The following is an 18423-nucleotide window of genomic DNA, read 5'->3' on the forward strand; positions in this document are numbered from 1 at the left end:
GCAACCATTTCGGGAATGAATTGGTAGATGGAAGCTCATTCTACTTTTCTTTTTTTTTTTTAAAGATTTATTTTTATTGTTTTTTTATTGGAAAGGCGGATATACAGAGAGGAGAGACAGAGAGGAAGATCTTCCGTCCGATGATTCACTCCCCAAGTGAGTGCAACGGCCGATACTATGCCGATCCAAAGCCAGGAGCCTCTTCCGGGTCTCCCACGTGGGTGCAGGGTCCCAAAGCTTTGGGCTGTCCTCGACTGCTTTCCCGGGCCACAGGCAGGGAGCTGGAAGGGAAGCGGGGCTGCCGGGATTAGAACCGGCGCCCATATGGGATCCCGGGCGTGCAAGGCGAGGACCTTAACCACTTGCGCCACTGCGCCGGGCCCAGCTCATTCTACTTTTCAAAAAATAATAACTTAAAAACAGTCAATGACACCAAAATCGTGCTATGGAGAGGCAAGGCCAGCATTAGAATTAAAATGCTGCCCGTGGTGCTGTCATCCCACATGGGCTGCTCCACCTGCCATCCAGCTCCCTATTAATGTGCCTTGGAATAGCAGTAGACAACTCTACACCCCTTGGGAATCTGAAAGAAGCTCCTGCCTTTGAACGGACTTCGCTCCTGCAGTTGTGGTTCTTCGGGGGAGTGAATCAATGGGTAGAAGACCAGTCTCTCATGTTTTCTTGCTGTTAACCTCTGGATGGGAATCAGGATACAGAGGCTGGGAATCAAATGGCAGCCCTGAAGCGCTATCTGCTGTCCTTCCCAGGGCACCCCTCAACTCCACTTTCACCTGGGCCTTGTGATCTCTGAATAGGGAAAGACACTGGTAACTAGACTACATTCTGTTATAGGCAAGGCTGTCACCACTTTCAGTGAACAAGCCCAGGAAGAAGGGACAGGTTAAAGGGCCAAGGGTCTTAGTTTTGAAGGACACCTCCACACTATGGGGACTCTTGAGTTCTATCCAGCACTGTCGGAAATGGACATCACAACCTGGAGGTGCTCCTGTCTAACAGCTGGGACATAGCCACACAATTTAACATAGCTTAAGATGAGGAACTACAAGTGCTTGCAGAGGAGGCCTGCTGCTTCAGGTGACAACCCAGGTGCTACCATACAACAGCTGATTAGAGCAAGGGTTTCTACAGTCTGGGCGCCCAAGGGAGAGACAGCAGTATGTCAGGGTGGAGTCACCTTGTGGAGAGGTACACCCAAGAGCCCTGCTGGCCCACGTGCTGACAGTGTGTTAGGTAGACTACGACAGCACCAAGGAGAAGGCATTTCTTTGCTTCATCAGCTATCTGGCAATGGTCACAGTATTGTATATAGTGTGGTTACATGGCTGAAGTCTGCAAAGCTGTCCTTAGGAATATAGATAGCTGTCATAATTTGGTAACCTATCTACCTTTCATGGGGTAGGAAGAGCATGAAAATCCCTTGGGAGCTGTAGTCAACATGTCTCCAATCCTGCAAGGGAGGGCTCCCACAAGAACTATATCAGAGCAGGACTGCCCCAGAGGGCCAGGTATTAAACAATCAGAGCCTCTAATTATACTATTCCATCTTAAGAAGACGTGGCACTACATAAGAATGACCAACTTTTCTATTGTTATATATTTTTAAAGATTTATTTTCATTGGAAAGGCAGATATATAGAGAGACAGAAGATCTTCCGTCCAATGATTCACTCCCCAAATGAGCGCAATGGCTGATGCTATGCCGATCCAAAGCCAGGAGCCTCTTCCGGGTCTCCCACGTGGGTGCAGGGTCCCAAAGCTTTGGGCTGTCCTCGACTGCTTTCCCGGGCCACAGGCAGGCAGCTGGAAGGGAAGTGGGGCCGCCGGGATTAGAACCGGTGTCCATATGGGATCCTGGGTGTGCAAGGCGAGGACCTTATCCACTGCGCCATTGCACTGGACCCTATTGTTATATTTTGTTACTCATTTGAATCTTTTACATGTGTTCCTATGGTCTGGTATTCCCAACCTCCCTAGGATGTTGCCTTTCTGTGACTTCACTGAAGGCGACACCCAAGGCCTGGTACATGGCAAGCCTTTAAATGTTTACTGGGCAAACTCATAGAATGAACCTTGAGGAACGGCTTCTGTGCAGACTCTACCGCAGCTTTCCTGGCCAGTGGTCCTCAGGGCAGGCTCTTGACTGGGCACAGCAGCATGCCCTGTCAACTTGCTAAGAATTGAGATGTGTAGGGCCCAGTATCTTGTGTATTCCTGGACAGGGTTATGTTACTGAATTCAAATTTGAAGTGACAATTCTCAGTGGATTTGGGGCAATTATGCCTTAACAGGAACCTGAGGATCCATGAAGGACAATGTTAGTGGGCAGTGTAGGCCGTATTATGTTCTAAAACCACTCATGCAAAGTTGTTAGCTAGTCTTTGGTTAGTCTGGATCAAAGATTAACCACCTGGGGGAATGCCACAGCTGAAGCTTCAGTCTTCTTTTTGGGAAGCACATTTTGGCAAGAACTGGAGGTTTGCCTGACAGAAGACACAGAATCCTCTTGTTCTGCCTCACTGAATTCGAATGCTACTTGAAGACAATCGTTTCTTTCCTTGTTTTCAGCCGTCTTTGCTTCCTACTTGGGGTTGTCCAAACTGTATCCTGGCACACATTCCCCATCCAGTTTGCCAAGCAAGTCTGTTCCTTCCTTGGAGGTACCTGTATGCAGGTTACCCTCTCTGTGGACAATGTCCATTCATCTCCCTTTACTGTGACTACAAAAATAAACAGCGAGACACAAGGCACTTCAGAAAGTTCATGGAGGGAACGGTGTTGTGGCATAATGAGTTAAGCTTTAGTGCTTGACACCAGCACCGCCAATGGTCGCTGGTTCAAGTCCTGGCTGCTGTACTCTGATCCAGCAACTTGCTAATGTGGAAAATGGGAAAGAAGCAGAAATTGGCCCAAGTACCTGCACCCCTGCACCCACAGTGGAAACCTGGAAGAATTTTGCAGTGTGTTGCTTCAGCCTGGTCTCGTTGGGTAAGTTGAGGCCCTTGCGGAGTGAACTAGTGGATGGAAGCTCCCTGTTTCTCTTTCTCTTTGTAATTCTGCCATTGAAATAAATCTATCTTAAAAAAATTATAAACTCTTTCCATGAACATATTTTTAAATAAATATTTTTATTGGAGAGGCAGATCAGATTTAAGGATAGGAAAGACAGATCTTCTGTCTGCTGGTTCTCTCCCCAAATGGCCGCAAAGGCCGAAGCTGAGATGATCCAGTGTCAAGAGCCAGGAGCCTCTTCTGGGTCTCCCATGTGGGTGCAAGGTCCCATGGCTTTGGGCCATCCTCCAAAGGAGAAAAAAAAAAAAATCTGTATTTATCACAAAAGAAGGATAACATGTATGTGCACACAAGATCCCATATGTTGGTTTAATTTTCAAATGCAGAGGACAGACAGGATTGGGTTTTGCTGAGGAGCACAATCGTAAGTCTCCATGAGTGGCAGGAACCCAATTACTTACATCATCACAATTTTTTGAAGAACCTTAATATGTCTGTTAATATCATAAGGGCAAGCACCTGGGAAGTAACTCCAAGTCATGCCATTATAACTGCTGACAAGACTAGGTATGCCCAAGTATTATGGTTCTTCACAGGATGCATGAAGAACCCAGTGTGTGAATGCAGAGAATGGGATTAGAATCCAGAGATCATACTGCATTTATTCACTAAGAAGCAGGGTAGGCCTTGTTTTGTGGGCAATTGCATCAGGTACCTGCCCTGCTATCTGGTAGGCATGGCTTACAACTATCTCCCCATGTCCTGAGGCACAGTTTCCAGGCCTACTAGTGGAGTGTGACCTCTGACTTGATAAGGTCAAGGGGAATACACATGGAATTTGACTAGAAAATTCAAGGGAGAAAGATGTGCCTTACAGCCAATGACACTGTCTTTGGTGAATGGGGGGGGTGCTCCTGCCCTCCCCTTTCTCACTTTTTATAACCTGTACTTGTGTATAATAAAGAAGACATTCCTCAACAGCTTGTCTCTAGTGCTTCTTATGGCAAAAGAACACCACTGCATCACCCTCGGGGCCTGCTGGCAGGCTTTAAACGCTGAGATTGTTTGTCCATTCCTCCCTTCATTTTGCTGAAAGAACACACCAAAAAACAGTTTGTACAAAAACCACATATTATTCCCCTTCAAACAAAATTGGGTGGCTGTGTTACAGAAATGAAGCCAGGTTAGAGACATGAAAAGGAAGCATCACTATTTATACTCAAACATAACAGTGTAGAATTCAGTTATTCTGTAGAATTACAACCGGCATAGTAAAATCATTTCCACCTGGATCTTGTGAATTTGAAAGTGATCACAATGAAGACCTGAGGTTACAAGAGACCACAGTATGAACCAGAATTCCATTTTCCTTCGAGGATTCCAGGGGAAAAGGTTAAGTATTTAGAATGAGTTTCCTTTAGGAAAGACTGGCGGAAAGTAGGGAAAACCCTGGCCACTGTCAAAAGGCACTGGGGTCTTTCTGGAGGCCAACGCATTGGAGCTGAACTCCAGCAGGAGCACGCTCATCTCTGCTCCTACTGCGAGAGTCCCCCACCCACACACACAACAACAGGAGCAAGGTCTCCTTTGGTGGCAGTATGCCAGTGCTCTGAGGGGGACCAGGGCCACCAGGGTCGAGACCGACCTGAAGGTTTGAAAGGCAAATCTCAATTGTGGTTTATTTCTTTTATTTTTTTCATTCATTCATATATTTTTTTTGCTTTCTGATATTAAGGAAAAAAATTCTAAGGTGTTTTACAAATACCTCCCCTACACCTTCTCATTTGTAAAGCTTTAGAAAATACATAGAAAAAGATATCCAAATGATATTCCACTTTGCATTCTAAACAAAAAAACTGCCACTTGACAGTTACACAAGGAAGCCAGGTGCTTTGGAAAACAAGCTCTACCAAAAACACCCTTTTCCAATGCATGGAAGGTTAGGAGGACAGAAGGACAAGAGGAGAAAACCAAAACTCCGAAGTCACTTGTCAGCAGGGGTAGATCTAAGGTCAAATTAAGGCATGTTGTGGCTCTTCCTCTGGAAAGGCATCATGCCTGTCCAGCCCGAGCACCCCAAGCCTTGAGGTGTCATGTTCTGCCTGCCAAGTCAGTTCCTTATCACCCTTAGCATCTCCTTGACAACCCTGCAACCGGTGGAATGCCACGTCTCAGAAGAGGCAGGAGAACGCACGAAGCCAATGCACCTGCCCTAATCTTCCAATCCTAACTCAAGCCTGAAGTACCGTTTCACGCAATTCCACTTATCTTGGCCACAGCAAGAGGTAGTCTGGCGACTTGTACCCTCCTCCCCGCTGCCCCAAGCCATCCTATCCAAGCTCCAGGAGCTAAAAGTTTGTAACTATCTACCTTTTTTTTTTTTTAAATTTTATAGTTTTTTTGTCAAAGAGAAAAAAAAAATAAAAAATGCATACAAAGCAGTGAATCGTAGGCTAGATTCATAGGGGCTCACTGCTAGCCATGGATCCCATACAACTTTGTGGCCAGTTTAAGGAACTAAAGATGCCACCTTAAAACCCAACCCTTAGAACTCACACTGCCTTCAGAGAAACCAAACACCTGCCCACAACCCAACAACTCATCTGCATAGAGAACCAGAACCAGGGGGCCTGGGGAAGGAGGGGTTGTGTTCTATGGTTTGTGCTCGCCTCTGCCATGCAATAGCCAGAGTGATCGTTCTGCCAGGCAGGGTGGAAGCCCTCACTAGGGAAGAGAATCAGTGGGGTTTCCTTGCCCATCTCTTCCAATTTGGTGCATTTTATGTGTGGTAAAGTCTCATGATGCTTCACCGACAACTGTACGATTCTTAGCTCAGATAAGCAGAAGTAAGGTCACTTATAATGCCTTCAGTTGTGTCCCCTGTAGCTATCCCCTTCTGCCTATCACCATTTTTTGGTTCCTATTAACTTAAGATGCTCTCCTTTACAATAATGATAACAACAAAAAAAGAAAGACAATGATTATAGAGCAGTATCCACAGAAGCAGAAGACAAAACAAAAACTGCAGGAGGGTGAAGATGATGAAGACATGGATACTAATGCTGACCTGCGGAACAGACTGCCAACAGCCCCCTCAACAGGACAGGGGAGACGTAATTTTGAGTGACCAGCATATACTGGCACCACAGGCTCCCTCTTGAGTGTAGGCAGAGGCCCTGACACAAGAGGTGTCAGAGCTTGGAGGGAGTGGCAAGGGGATTGGGGGGACACGGGAAATGTGCTTGGAGCTGCAAGAAAAATCCTGAAAGAAACACGAGGAAGCTGAGAAACGCAAGTCTTGTCACCCAAGTTCCATGGTGGTGGGCGCTGGTGTTTCCTGTTTCTTCCAGGTCAAGGAGCAGCTGAGGCTGGTGGGCCTGGAGCAGTAGGTGGAGGGACCCCGTCTGCAGGTGGCTGTGGTGGCGGCTGTTGTGGTGGAGGTGGATCTGCAAACACACCAAGAGTAACCCATCATAGCTGGAACCATGGTGCAAGGGGCTTGACAAGTAGCCCAGGGAGTAAAGCAACTACTATACCCTGTTGAGGCCTTGCTGCCACTGTTGGGCCATGCACACAAAGTCTAAACCTCTAAGCTGCTGCTCCACCCTAAGGAGAGTGAGGGCGGCTGAGTCTGCCTTACTCTGCTTCAAGGCCCATTTCTATCAAGAGTCATGCCAGAGACTGGTGCTATTGGTTAACTTGTTGCCTGAAGCACCAGAATCCCAATATGAGGACAGGATCCAGTTGCCTGCTAATGGCAAACTCATTTTTCCATGCTCATGGCATGGAAAAAACAGCAGAGGATGGTTCAAGTGTTTGGGTCCTTGCAGTCATCTGGGAGACTGGGATGCTTACAGTCATTTGGGGGAATGAATCAGCAGATATAAGATGCCTTTTCCTCTCTATAATTCTGCCTTTCAAATAAATAAATGGAAAGTAGTTGAGGATGGCCCAAAGCCTTGGGACACTGCACCCGCATGGGAGACCCAGAAGAAGCTTCTGGCTCCTAGCTTTGGATCAGCTAATCTTTGGCCATTGTAGCCACTTGGGGAGTGGTTCAGCGAATGGAAGATCTTCCTCGCTGTTTCTCCTCCTCCCTGTATTTGAGTTTCCAATAAAAAGAAATAAATCTTTAAAAAAATGTATATATGCATGTGTTTATTTATCTATATATACACACACACGTCACTTCAGATCCTTTCACGGATCTCATATTTTGATTGTGATGTATCTAAATGTTCTACTAATCTTATTTTTTCAGTTCAACAGTAAGCTCCTTTCCTGGGCAAGCTTTACTTTATTTTTCCTTGTCATGCAATGTCTAGCTTAGCTGGGTAAAAATCCACCAAGGCCTGAGAACTTCACTTTGGGCAGCTGAACAGACCACGGAGGCCCTCGCACTTTCGTAACTGCAGTCTCTGGATTTCTGGCCAAAACTGGGTCAGGTCCTGAAGGGAACAATTAACATGAGTGTTTGGGGCTTTTTCCTATTTCAGTGTCAGCTCCTGAGTATACAAAGAACTCCAGAGATCACTTAATCCAAGGTTTTAAAGCCTTTATGTCTTGCCAGGAACAGAAATATGTGAAATATCTTACCCCAAAGAGGTCTCTACCAAAATCCTAAGGCTCCGTCACAGCAATTTCAAGGCCAATGGTCTAATATTGTATGCTATCTTTGAGTAGGCCTTAAGAGGAAGCCAAGTTGTGCAGTGTTGTCCTCCCCATACCCTAGAGCCAACTCAGCAGTAGCACAGAACCACCAAAGCAGGGAGTGGTGGAGATGGGTGCCACCTGAAACCTACACATCTGCAAGGTGCTCCACTGATGGCCCTTTAAACCATGTAACCCTGAAATCACAAATGCTGGGTATTCAGCTGGCTCTGACAGTGGCAAATACCAATGACCTTGTCTCCGCCATCTCTGACAGCTGAGATGGGAAACTGGTCAACAATCCTGGCAGGCCAGCTCACGTGAGAATCATCTATATAAGGCAGGAGACCCATTATAGTATAACCCCGTATCTCTGGTTCCAGGGATTACTGATTTTTTTTTAACTCTCATAACCTCAAGTACTTGGCTTTCCTCCTTGAGTAAATCTACTTTGTCCTGGCCCTTAGTGGCCCAAAGAGGTGCATGAACTTCTAAATGAACCTGAGATTATACATTGGCTGCACCATAGGATCACCTTCCAGGGAGAAGAACTGCAACAGGAGAGCACATGTCAGAGCTTTAGAAGCAAACTTTGGAGATGAAGACTGGAGCAAGGGTCACTGGTGGAAAAGACCTGGCCCCTGCACACTCTCAACAGACATGGCTGAATAGCACCAGGGCTGTCCCCACTAGTCCTGCTGGGACCCCAAATTCTTTCTCAGCATAGCCTCTGACTGCTCCTTCCTCAGTCTATGCAGCCATTACTAACATATGAAGTTAGAATACTACAAGAAACTTGCTGTTCTTGTAGATTAGTTTCTGTTCTTTTTTACACACTCACCACTTACAAACCTCGAATTCAAAAAATACTCCTGTAGGGAAAATAACCAATGGCTCCGTATGTCTGCTGAGAACCAAATGAGAAAGGCTTAACCAGGAAGAGGAGAGGATGTTTCTCTGTTGCTTGCTCACAGACCCTGGTGCTGCCATGCACAACAGGAAGGCCATGGAGCACAGGCCTGACTAAGTGGCAGCCTCACACTCAGCACTCCTGGCACTGCCTGTGGACCTGCCATGCTTCAGGAAGAAGACAAGGCCTCTCTTGTCTCTAGTCCTCCAGGATGGACGCTGGTGTAACCTATCTCTCCACTATGGTACTTACACATGCCATTAGGTGCTGTAAGAGGTACCCGGGGTCCTAAGATATTGCCTGGCATCGGTGGCATACCAGGGGGGGCAGGACCACCCCCAGAAGGATGGATGTTGGCTCCCACAGCGGGAATCATGCGGCCTGGTATGGGCTGCCCAGGCATCATGGAACCTGGGCCTGGTATCTGACCTGTAAGAGGGAAATTTAAAGTATCATTAGTAGGAAGAGGTTTTAGAAAGGCAGTAATTAAATATCCAGGATTTCTAAAACAGATCAAATCATTCAAAGGATCCAAAACACTAAAAGAACAATAACCTCTGACAAACTCTGCCTGACTTTCCAAGATTTAGAAGGAGGTAACAGAGATACGTCTGTGAGCACCTGTTTATCCTGAGCTCTGGAACATGCACAGCCAGCACAACATTCCTAACAGAGAGCACTCACTCTTGGTTTTGATGAGCAGTGGTTAAATAAGTGTGTTCCTGAGCACAGGGAGTGTAAGCCTGAGCACAGTCTCAGGACCACAACTCAGTGAAGACAATGATTTGTGTATGGGTGTTGAGATGGTCTGTTTGAAAGGATCATGGTATTAATACTGTGAAATCACCACTAAAAAGGGACTGTGAGGAGGAAGGGTTTCTGTATTGATCAAGATGCCCATGTTCTACACAGAAGCACCTTGGTTCAATCTGATTATGGCCCCTAACTCTAGCTTTCTGCTAATGTAGACACTGGGAGACCATAGGTAATGGCTCAAGTACTTCAGTTTTTTGCCAATCACATGGGAGACATGGAATGTATTTGAAGCTCCTGGCTTCAGTAGATACTTGAGGAGTAAACCAGTCATTGGGAGCGTGTTCCCTTTTAAGAAAACAAAGAATAGAGTCCTCTCCATAAAACATTCTCCCTGGGCTTGGTGCAGCAGCCTTACATGTGCTGGGATCCCATATGGACACTGGTTCACATCTCAACTGCTCCACTTCCTTTCCAGCTCCCTGCTTGTGGCCTGGGAAAGCAGTTGAGGACGGTTCAAAGCCTTGGGACCCTGCACCTGCATCAAAGACACAGAAGCTCCTGGGTCCTGATCAGCTCAGTTCCAGATGTTGTGGCTACCTGGTGAGTAGATCAGCTCATGGAAGATCTTTCTCTCTTCCTTCTCTCTATAAATCGGGTCTTTCCAACAAAAATAAATAAATCTTATTTTTTTAAAAAAATCCTCCCCTATAGATCACATCATGAAACAGTAGACTAGGAGAGTGACAGGGTATATGGTAGGGGTGAAGAGACAACAAAGTACAGCTCTATTATTTTCAAATTAATGACAGGAGATCACAGAATAAGAACATGTATTGGTAGAACAGATCTGGTATTAACACTTTACAATTTGCCAGTAATTTGGTTTGTCACCATTCAAGTCCGCCTCTATAGCATGAAGGAGTTTTAGATGTGAACAGGAAGCCCTTTCTGAAGCTCTTAACTAGAGTTCTAGGCCTCGAGGCAAAAAAGTACTTGTGATGCCAGGAAGTTACGTAGACCACGTCCTATCAACAGATACACGCTGTCTCCTTCAGGCAAATCCAGTCTCCACAGAGGACTTCAGCAAGTCAGGAATGATGCTGATTCCCAGGAGCACTATGAACTAGGCACTATCATCCCTCCAGAACAAAGGTGAGGACAGAAGGTTGGCACAAGTCACCTGGCATCAAGAAGTATGGAAAGGAGGGAACCAAAACCTGACTGGGTCACACTGGCTCCAGTGTGTGTCTAGCTCACAGACTTACTTAGTGCCCAGCCCCGTAAACAATTCTCTGAGCCAGTGTATTCCAGCAGAGTAAACAGCCACTCAAGAAACATACTCAAAAGGTTATGCCTGACCTGAGCCCTCAGGTTCCTGTTCTCAGCCTCATCAGCTCTGCTACCAAAACTCCCTGGCTCAGTGGCCATGGCTCATTTACCTATTTCCCTATATCTTCACGGCAATCAGCTAGAGTAGAGCAGCTGCAGGGCTGCAGGGTTTCCCAAGGCTAGAAGTCCAATAGCTACACAATGTTTTTTTTTTTTTTTAATGGAAATTTCAGGAGCCTGAAAAAATTTTCCTATGCTACTGTCACTGGAATATAGGTATCTAAGGTATGAGAGGACAATACCCTGAAAGAGGTAGCATTGAAAAGGTCAAGCAATAACTCCTATTTCCCTGCAGGAAAACATCTTTGAAGAAACAAAGGAGTATACTTAGAGTGGCTGATGTCCCTGTGCTGTCCAAAGGTTATGGCTGGCATACAGCATACTCAGCGTTGGTGTCTGCAGCATGAGTGACTTAGACATCAGGCATGGAGGGTGGGAATACTGCACAGGGAGGTAAAATCCTGAGGCTCAATTCTTTTTCTTTCTTCCATCTTTTTTTTCAAGATGCATCATCCCCCTGAAAAGTGCTGATTTCTAAAGATCCATCTAAAATAGAGCAGAACTGAGGACTGGGGCGGGGGAAAGGGGGGTCTGAGCATTTGGAACAGGAGCTAAGCTGTCACTTGGGGATATCTGTGAGTCGTAGTTCTTCGGTCCTGATCCAGATTTCTGCTGATGCACACCTTGGGTGGCAGCAGATGATGATTCACACACTTGCATCCCAGCCACTGACATGGGAGACCAGGATTGAGTTTCTAGTCCCTGGCGTCAGGCTGGCCCAGTTTCGGTCGCTGAGGGAGTTTGAGGAGCTGAACCAGTGAATGACAGATCTCAGGCTGTCTCTGCCTTTTAAATAGAATAAGTTTTTTTTTTTTTTTTTTCGTTTAAAGAAGAGGACTTCAAAAAATGACAACCTCGTCAAAGTAATACCTTTTGAAATTTAACGTCCTGGTTGTTTTGTGGTGTTAAGTAAAGTTATCAACTTCTGGATGACAATGTCTGAAGGCATTTCCACTAATCCAACAACATTAAGAAACCTGAATCACATAAACCCAAAATGCATAAAAGCAGGTCTTAACAAATAAAATGAAAGGTGTTACATACTTTCCCATAGGGAAAAAAAAAAAAAAGCAAGCAAGCAAGCAGGTATGCTTTTCCTCCGTTAAGAGTGGGAGGAAAAAGGTGAGCGAGACGTGGCTTCCAAGCAGTCTCCAAACGCAGAGTGGTGGGAGTCTGACCTACATACGCTTCCCCCCCCGCCTGCTACCCCTGCCAAAGGCAGGCAACTGAAACATGAAAATGGTAAGGTTTGCTAAAATTAGGTTTAGTCAGTAGAAAAAACTGCTGGCTGCTCAGAGTTTATCAGATCTTGTACTAATGCCTTATCATGTCCAATGGAATATATATTAAAACTTTTATTTTTATTCCTTAGTTCAGGAAAGAAAGGGAAACAGATTCTAGAAAAAGGAAACCCGAATTTCCAGTCTTGAGCACATTTCTTCAACTTTTCTAACTGTCTTTGGTGCATCCTTTGGCTGGGGCCCTGAGAGAATTCAAGTAGCACAATCCGAGCCAACCGAGGGGAAGCCCAGGCTCCCCCGAGACGGCGGCTTCCGGGGGCCACCCGGGACAGACGCTCTTTGTTGAGCACTGGGCCCTCACTGTTCTCTTTGCGAGGGTAACCTGCTACTCCGGAAAGTGGCATGGCAGCCTTGTCATCACATGATGCAAACACGAGCAGAAGCATCACAGATAATAAACACTTGGCGGATGCAGCAGGCTATTCCTTCTTCCTTTTAAGAGTGAGGCTGCGTCTGGCCAGTGGGTTAGGAAGTGAAGACTGGCTGCAATCGTTTCCTGAGCCCTGTTTCCCATGGTGGGGCTGTGGAAGTTGGTTTAACTGAGGGGCTTAAAGATCCAAGAACGCAACGCCTGGGTTGAAATTCTCCTAAACTTGCCTTTCACTGACAGAAAATGCTGCTATTTTATCATTCAAGTATTTCATCATGTCTGAATTTTCACCATATCAGATATCCAAACTATCCTACTTTCATGTACCTATTTATAGGAAAGAAACGACAAAGATATTAAAAACCTGTGTTCCTCTCACACACAGATTGTGTGCCATTACAGGCAGCTCACGTGGGATCCATGCTCTAGAGGTAGATGCTTTGCTGATTAGAAACACCCAGGGACTATAGAGCTCACCACCATGCTACCACACCAGAGTTACGTCACTTGCTTTTATGTCAATTCAATGACAAACCTTCCCTTAAACATGTTTCAAGGTTCCTAGAGCACTAACCAGTACAGTAAGGCGACCCTCTGCAGCACGAGAGCCTTCCCTGCTTGGGAAGGCAGAATAAAGCACAGCTCAGGAAACAGCTGCTACTATCTAGGCCAATTTGGTTGACGGTCCCATGTTCTCTCAAGGTCTCCAGGGACCTCACTGTGGCCAAGGAATGCTAGAATAGACTACTCAGCTTGGATCATCAGGAATGGCAACTGTACACAAACAATAGAAAGTATTTAACTACAAGTCATGCAATACACTTTTACAGTCCAAGTGAAAGAGCTGAAAAACAATACTGTGGATTTTACCACTAGGACCTCAACATGATCCGAGAACCCAAGTCTCCAGGCAGAAACTATATACTAACAATATTTTACCACAGACCCAGGCTTTTTGCTTAATGGAACAAATTCATCACATACAGGAAAATCCTACAAATCTACAGTTCTCAGTTGAGTCAGCAAGCAGCTAAAGTCCTTGCTTGCACGCGCCAGGATCCCATATGGGAGCCAGTTCTAATCCTGGCAGCCCTGCTTCCCACAAGCTCCCTGCTTGTGACCTGGGAAAGCAGTCGATGACAGCCCAAAGCCTTGGGACCCTGCCACCCATGTGGGAGACCCGGAAGAGCTCCTGGCTCCTGATCAGCACAGCATCAGCCATTGCAGCCATTGTAGTCAATTGGGGAGTGAATGACTAGAAAGAAGATAGGTCTCTGTTTCTCCTCCTCTCTCTATATATCTGACTTTGCAATAAAAATAAATTAATAATTAAAAAACATGTAGGGCCAAATAGTAAGTAAGATGAAATGAAGAGACCTACAGACAGTACTTGATACACAAAAAATGTTGAGAATCTGAATAACTTAACGATGAGAGACAGCAACATGAAGAATAGCAAAGGCACAAACTAAACACAATGGAAATAACATACAGGTTTAGTGGGTATCCACGAGTCAGATGACCAGGCCGGTACTTATCTGCTAGCCTGGAGATTCACAGCATTTAGCTGTTTTGTATGAATGGGCACGGCCACTAAAAAATAGTCACTCAGACAAAAATTACACAAAGCTGGGCCCATCTCGATAGCCTAGCAGCTAAAGTTCTCATCTTGCATGTGCCAGGATCCCATATGGGTGCTGCTTCTAATCCTGGCAGCTCCACTTCCAATCCAGTTCTCTGCTTGTGGCCTGGGAAAGCAGCTGAGGATGACCCAAAGCCTTGGAATTCTGCAACCATGTCGGAGACCTGGAAGAAGTTTCTGGATCTCGGCTTCGGACTGGCATAGTATTGGCTGTTGCGCTCACTTGGGGAGTGAATCATTGGATGGAAGATCTTCCTCTCTGTATATCTGACTTTGCAATAAAAATAAATAAATCTTTAATAAATACAATTTTCAAATTCTGGCCAAATAAAAAACCTCTAGAACTAAACTTCCTGGGAACAACCTATTCTGGTTTCTTGTTTGTTTGAATTTAAAATTTAGTCATGGGCCCAGTTCAGTGGCCCAGCAACTAAAGTCCTCATCGTGCACGTGTCAGGATATTATGTGGGCGCCAGTTCTAATCCCAGCAGCCCCAATTCCCAACCAGCTCCCTGCTTGTGGCCTTGAAAACAGTCGAGGACAGCCCACAGCCTTGGGACTCTGCATCCACGTGGGAGACCCGGAAGAGGCTCCTTGCTCTGGATTGGCTCAGCTCTGACTGTTGCTGTCACTTGGGGAGTGAATCATCGGACGGAAGATCTTCCTATCTCTCCTCCTCTGTATATCTGACTTATACATATACATGACTGGGGATAGCACTATGGTGCAGAGTTAACCTGCCACCAGCAATGCTGGCATCCCATATGGGAGCCTAGTTCAAATCCTAGCTGTTCCATTTCTGATTCAGCTCCCTAGGAAGAAGCAGTAGATGGCCAAAGTCCTTGGGCGACTGCATCCACATGGGAGACTCTGATGAAACTCCAAGCTGAAGTTTGGCCTTGTCGTGGACAGTGAAGCATTTAGGGAGTGAACTAGACAGTCCAAAGCCTTGGGACCCTGCATCCATATGGGAGACACAAAAGAAGTAACATACATGGCAGGTCTTGGGGCATAGCCAGTTAAACCGCCAGTATTCCATATCAATACTGATTTGAGTCCCAGCTGCTGACTTCCAATTTCTCCTTGCCAATGGACTGGGAAAATCCAAGTGCTTAGGTCCTTGTGCCTACTTGGGAGACCTGGGAGAAACTCTTGGCTTCAGCCTGGCTCAGCCTCAGCCATAGCAATCAACTGTGGAGTGAACCAGCAAAGAGAAAAACCTCTTTCTGTCTCTCCTTTTATTTAACTCTGCCTTTCAAATAAATAAATCTTTATGATCAAAATTCAGATCTTGGGCCCAGCACAGTGGTCTAGTGGTTAAAGTTCTCGCCTTGAACGTGCCAGGATCCCATATGGGCACCAGTTCTAATCCCAGCAGCTCCACTTCCCATCCAGTTCCCTGCTTGTGGCCTGGAAAGGTAGTCGAGGACAGCCCAAAGCCTTGGGACCCTGTACTCATGTGAGAGATCTAGAGGAGATTCCTGGCTCCTGGCTCTGTACAGCACAGCACCGGCTGTTATGCTTACTTAGGGAGTGAGTCATCGGACGGAAGATTTTCCTCTGTGTCTCTCCTCTTCTCTGTATATCTGACTTTGCAATAAAAGCAAATATATCTTAAAAAAAAATTTCAGATCTCTTACATTAGTATAAGGATGCTGTTTCTTTACTTTTTTTTTCTGTTAAAGATTTATTTATTTTTATTGGAAAGGCAGATTTATGGAGAGGATACAGATCTTCCATCAGATGATTCGCTCCTCAAAAAGCTGCAATAGGTGAAGTGAGCCAATCAGAAGTCAGGAGCCAGGAGTTTCTTCTGGGTCTTCTTTCAATGGGTGCAAGAGCCCAAGAATTTGAGTCCTCCTCTGCTGCTTTTCCAGGCTAGCCAGCCTAGAAACTTATCTGAATGGTGAAGTTATACATAAATAGACAGAGATAGACAGACAGATAGATAGAAAGGAGAGAAAGAAACAAAGGAAGGAAGAAAAAGGAAACAACAGAACAGAACAGAACCTTCCATCTCCAGATAGCTCTCCAGATGGCTGCCATAGCCCGGGTTGGGCCAGGCTGAAGTTAGGAGTCTGGGGTCTCTCCTGGATCTCCTTGGACAGCAGCAGCCCAAGTACTCTCTTAGGCATATTAGCAGGGAGTTTCATTAGAAGTGGAGTACACAGGTTTCTGGCCCTCAGAAGCCCTTCCCAGGAGTACAGCTTTCTCACCTGGCTGGGGTGGATGAGGTGGTGGCATTTGGTGGTGCATCAGAGGGTAAGGTGGAGGCTGCTGATGAGGCATCATGCCGGGGTGTGCTGCTGTGCCAAGTGGGGCCAGGCCTGGTCCTCCTGTGTGCTGGTGTGCCTGCTGAGGGTTCTGGCCATGCTGCTGCTGCTGCTCCATTTGCTGTCGGGCACGCAATTCGGCATACTTCAGCTGTTCCATGTGGAAATTCTGGCGCTCAGTAAGCAGCTGCTGCCTCTGCTGTTCCAGCTGTAACACAGGGGGAAAGCAGAGCAATGACACCAGAGGAAGTCTCAGGATGTGAGGGTGTCTGTTCACTTCACCTCCTATGATGTCCACAGGTAAGAAAGGGGCATTATTTACTGAGTGGTATACTTCCATATGACCACAGATCTTCTCCAAGTTGAGTCTAAGATCTACTTGTATTTGTAACCTCCTATTGATCTCTGGGCCACTCAGGGCACATATAGTCTGTCCAGAAGCCCACTAGATACTTAAAAAGGACTCTCCGTGATGGTCTGTCTTCCCACAGCTTGAAATGGCCTCTCCTAACATTTTAACATTCCCTCACATGCGAATACTTCAAGTCTACTTAATTACCCCAGGCATGCTTTTTTTTTAATTGTAAAGTCAGATGTACAGAGAGGAAGATCTTCTGTCCAATGATTCATTCCCCATGCGGCCGCAAGAGCTGATGCTGTGCTGATCCAGAGCCAGGAGCCAGGAGCCAGGAACCTCCTCTAGGTCTCCCACACGGGTGGCAGGGTCCCAAGGCTTTGGGCTGTCCTCGACTGCTTTCCCAGGCCACAAGCAGGGAGCTGGATAGGAAGTGGAGCTGCCAGGACTAGAACCAGTGCCCATATGGAATCCAGGCGCGTTCAAGGCGAGAACTCTTTCCAATAGGCCACGGCACCGGGCCCTGGCACTCTCTTCTGAAAGTGATTCTTTTGACTATATTTTAGAATATAATATCAGAGCCAAAGTGACATGGCCTTAACTGTAAAGATATGCATTTCCTCACACAGAATTTTGGAAGAGGTTCAGCAAATTCTAGCTTTCAAGTTACCAAAATTATACCAGTTGATATATTCAGAATATTTTAGCTGCTTAAATAAAATATTGCAGAAATCTTGGTTTTAAATAATATAAACAACCCAATGTTCAAGATAATCTTTTTGGGACAGCCCAAAGCTTCGGGACCCTGCACCCATTTGGGAGACCTGGAAGAGACTCCTGGCTCCTAGCTTCGGACTGGCTCAACTCTGGCCTTTGTGGTCACTTGGGGAGTGAGTCAGAGGATGGAATATCTTCCTCTGTCTCTCCCCTTCTCTGTATATCTGACTTCGCAATTAAAAAAAAAAAAAAAAAAAAAAAAGGTAGTAGATGCCAGAGTGGGGAAGACAGTAGATGAAAAAGGTGACAAATGGACAAATGATTTCTGCAGCCACACCTTATAGACTCCTTGGGGAAAAGGTGCTCTCTGAAAACAAATTTGAGAGGTTGTGGGTTATTCACAGAAAGAACCAGGAAGGGAAATGGTCCCTCTGGCATCCTAGAGTGAGAGTGGATGTGAAGAGAGTGAAGGCTGATTTGGTCAGCCTCTGAGCGCAGCTGCACAAAATAAATAGCAAGAGAATTCTCCATTCTGAGGAAGACTGATCTGTGAGATGATGTCTAAGGAGGTAAAGTGACAAAAAGGGGAACCTTCTGATCCCATGCTTCCTTCCAATCACTCTTTCTAGGAAATCAAGGAATCTAAGAACCTGCTGAGGTTAGACTGAAGAGGTTGCCAGGGATCTCTTACCTAGGTTCCTGTTGAGTCACTATTATTCTGGGCAGCCTGGCTAAAATCCTGCAGTTACATAAGAACTGTGGAATTTAGGTCAAGTTTTGCTTTATAAAGGAGCTGAAGTGCTAGTAGAACAAGATTTCTATGTGTCTTAGTGAATTTTTTGTATCTCTATTACCTACCTCAGTAGTTTCATTTACTTATTTTTAACCAAACTAGCAATTCTTTGATGGCTAACCATAGTATTAAGATAGAATTACTGGGGTGGGGGGCGGCGTGATAGTGAAGTGGTTA

The 18423-nt window shown here is 45.9% G+C and overlaps 1 protein-coding gene across 1 annotated transcript in view; it reads right to left on the minus strand.

Annotated features, from left to right (window-relative positions):
- Positions 1-4147: 4147 nt before the first annotated feature.
- SMARCC1 (SWI/SNF related, matrix associated, actin dependent regulator of chromatin subfamily c member 1) overlaps positions 4148-18423 on the minus strand; it is a 102080-nt gene continuing 87804 nt past the window's right edge. The window contains exons 26-28 of the mRNA XM_040994381.1: positions 16325-16589; positions 8843-9019; positions 4148-6476 (exon numbers count right to left, since the gene is read on the minus strand). Of these exons, the coding sequence (XP_040850315.1) occupies positions 6382-6476; positions 8843-9019; positions 16325-16589 (537 nt within the window). The 3' untranslated portion in view covers positions 4148-6381. The remainder of the gene's footprint in view (positions 6477-8842; positions 9020-16324; positions 16590-18423) is intronic.

The sequence above is a fragment of the Ochotona curzoniae genome, unplaced genomic scaffold, assembly GCF_017591425.1.
Source record: "Ochotona curzoniae isolate NIBS_2020 unplaced genomic scaffold, NIBS_Ocur_1.0 contig_908, whole genome shotgun sequence".
Classification (NCBI taxonomy): domain Eukaryota; kingdom Metazoa; phylum Chordata; class Mammalia; order Lagomorpha; family Ochotonidae; genus Ochotona; species Ochotona curzoniae.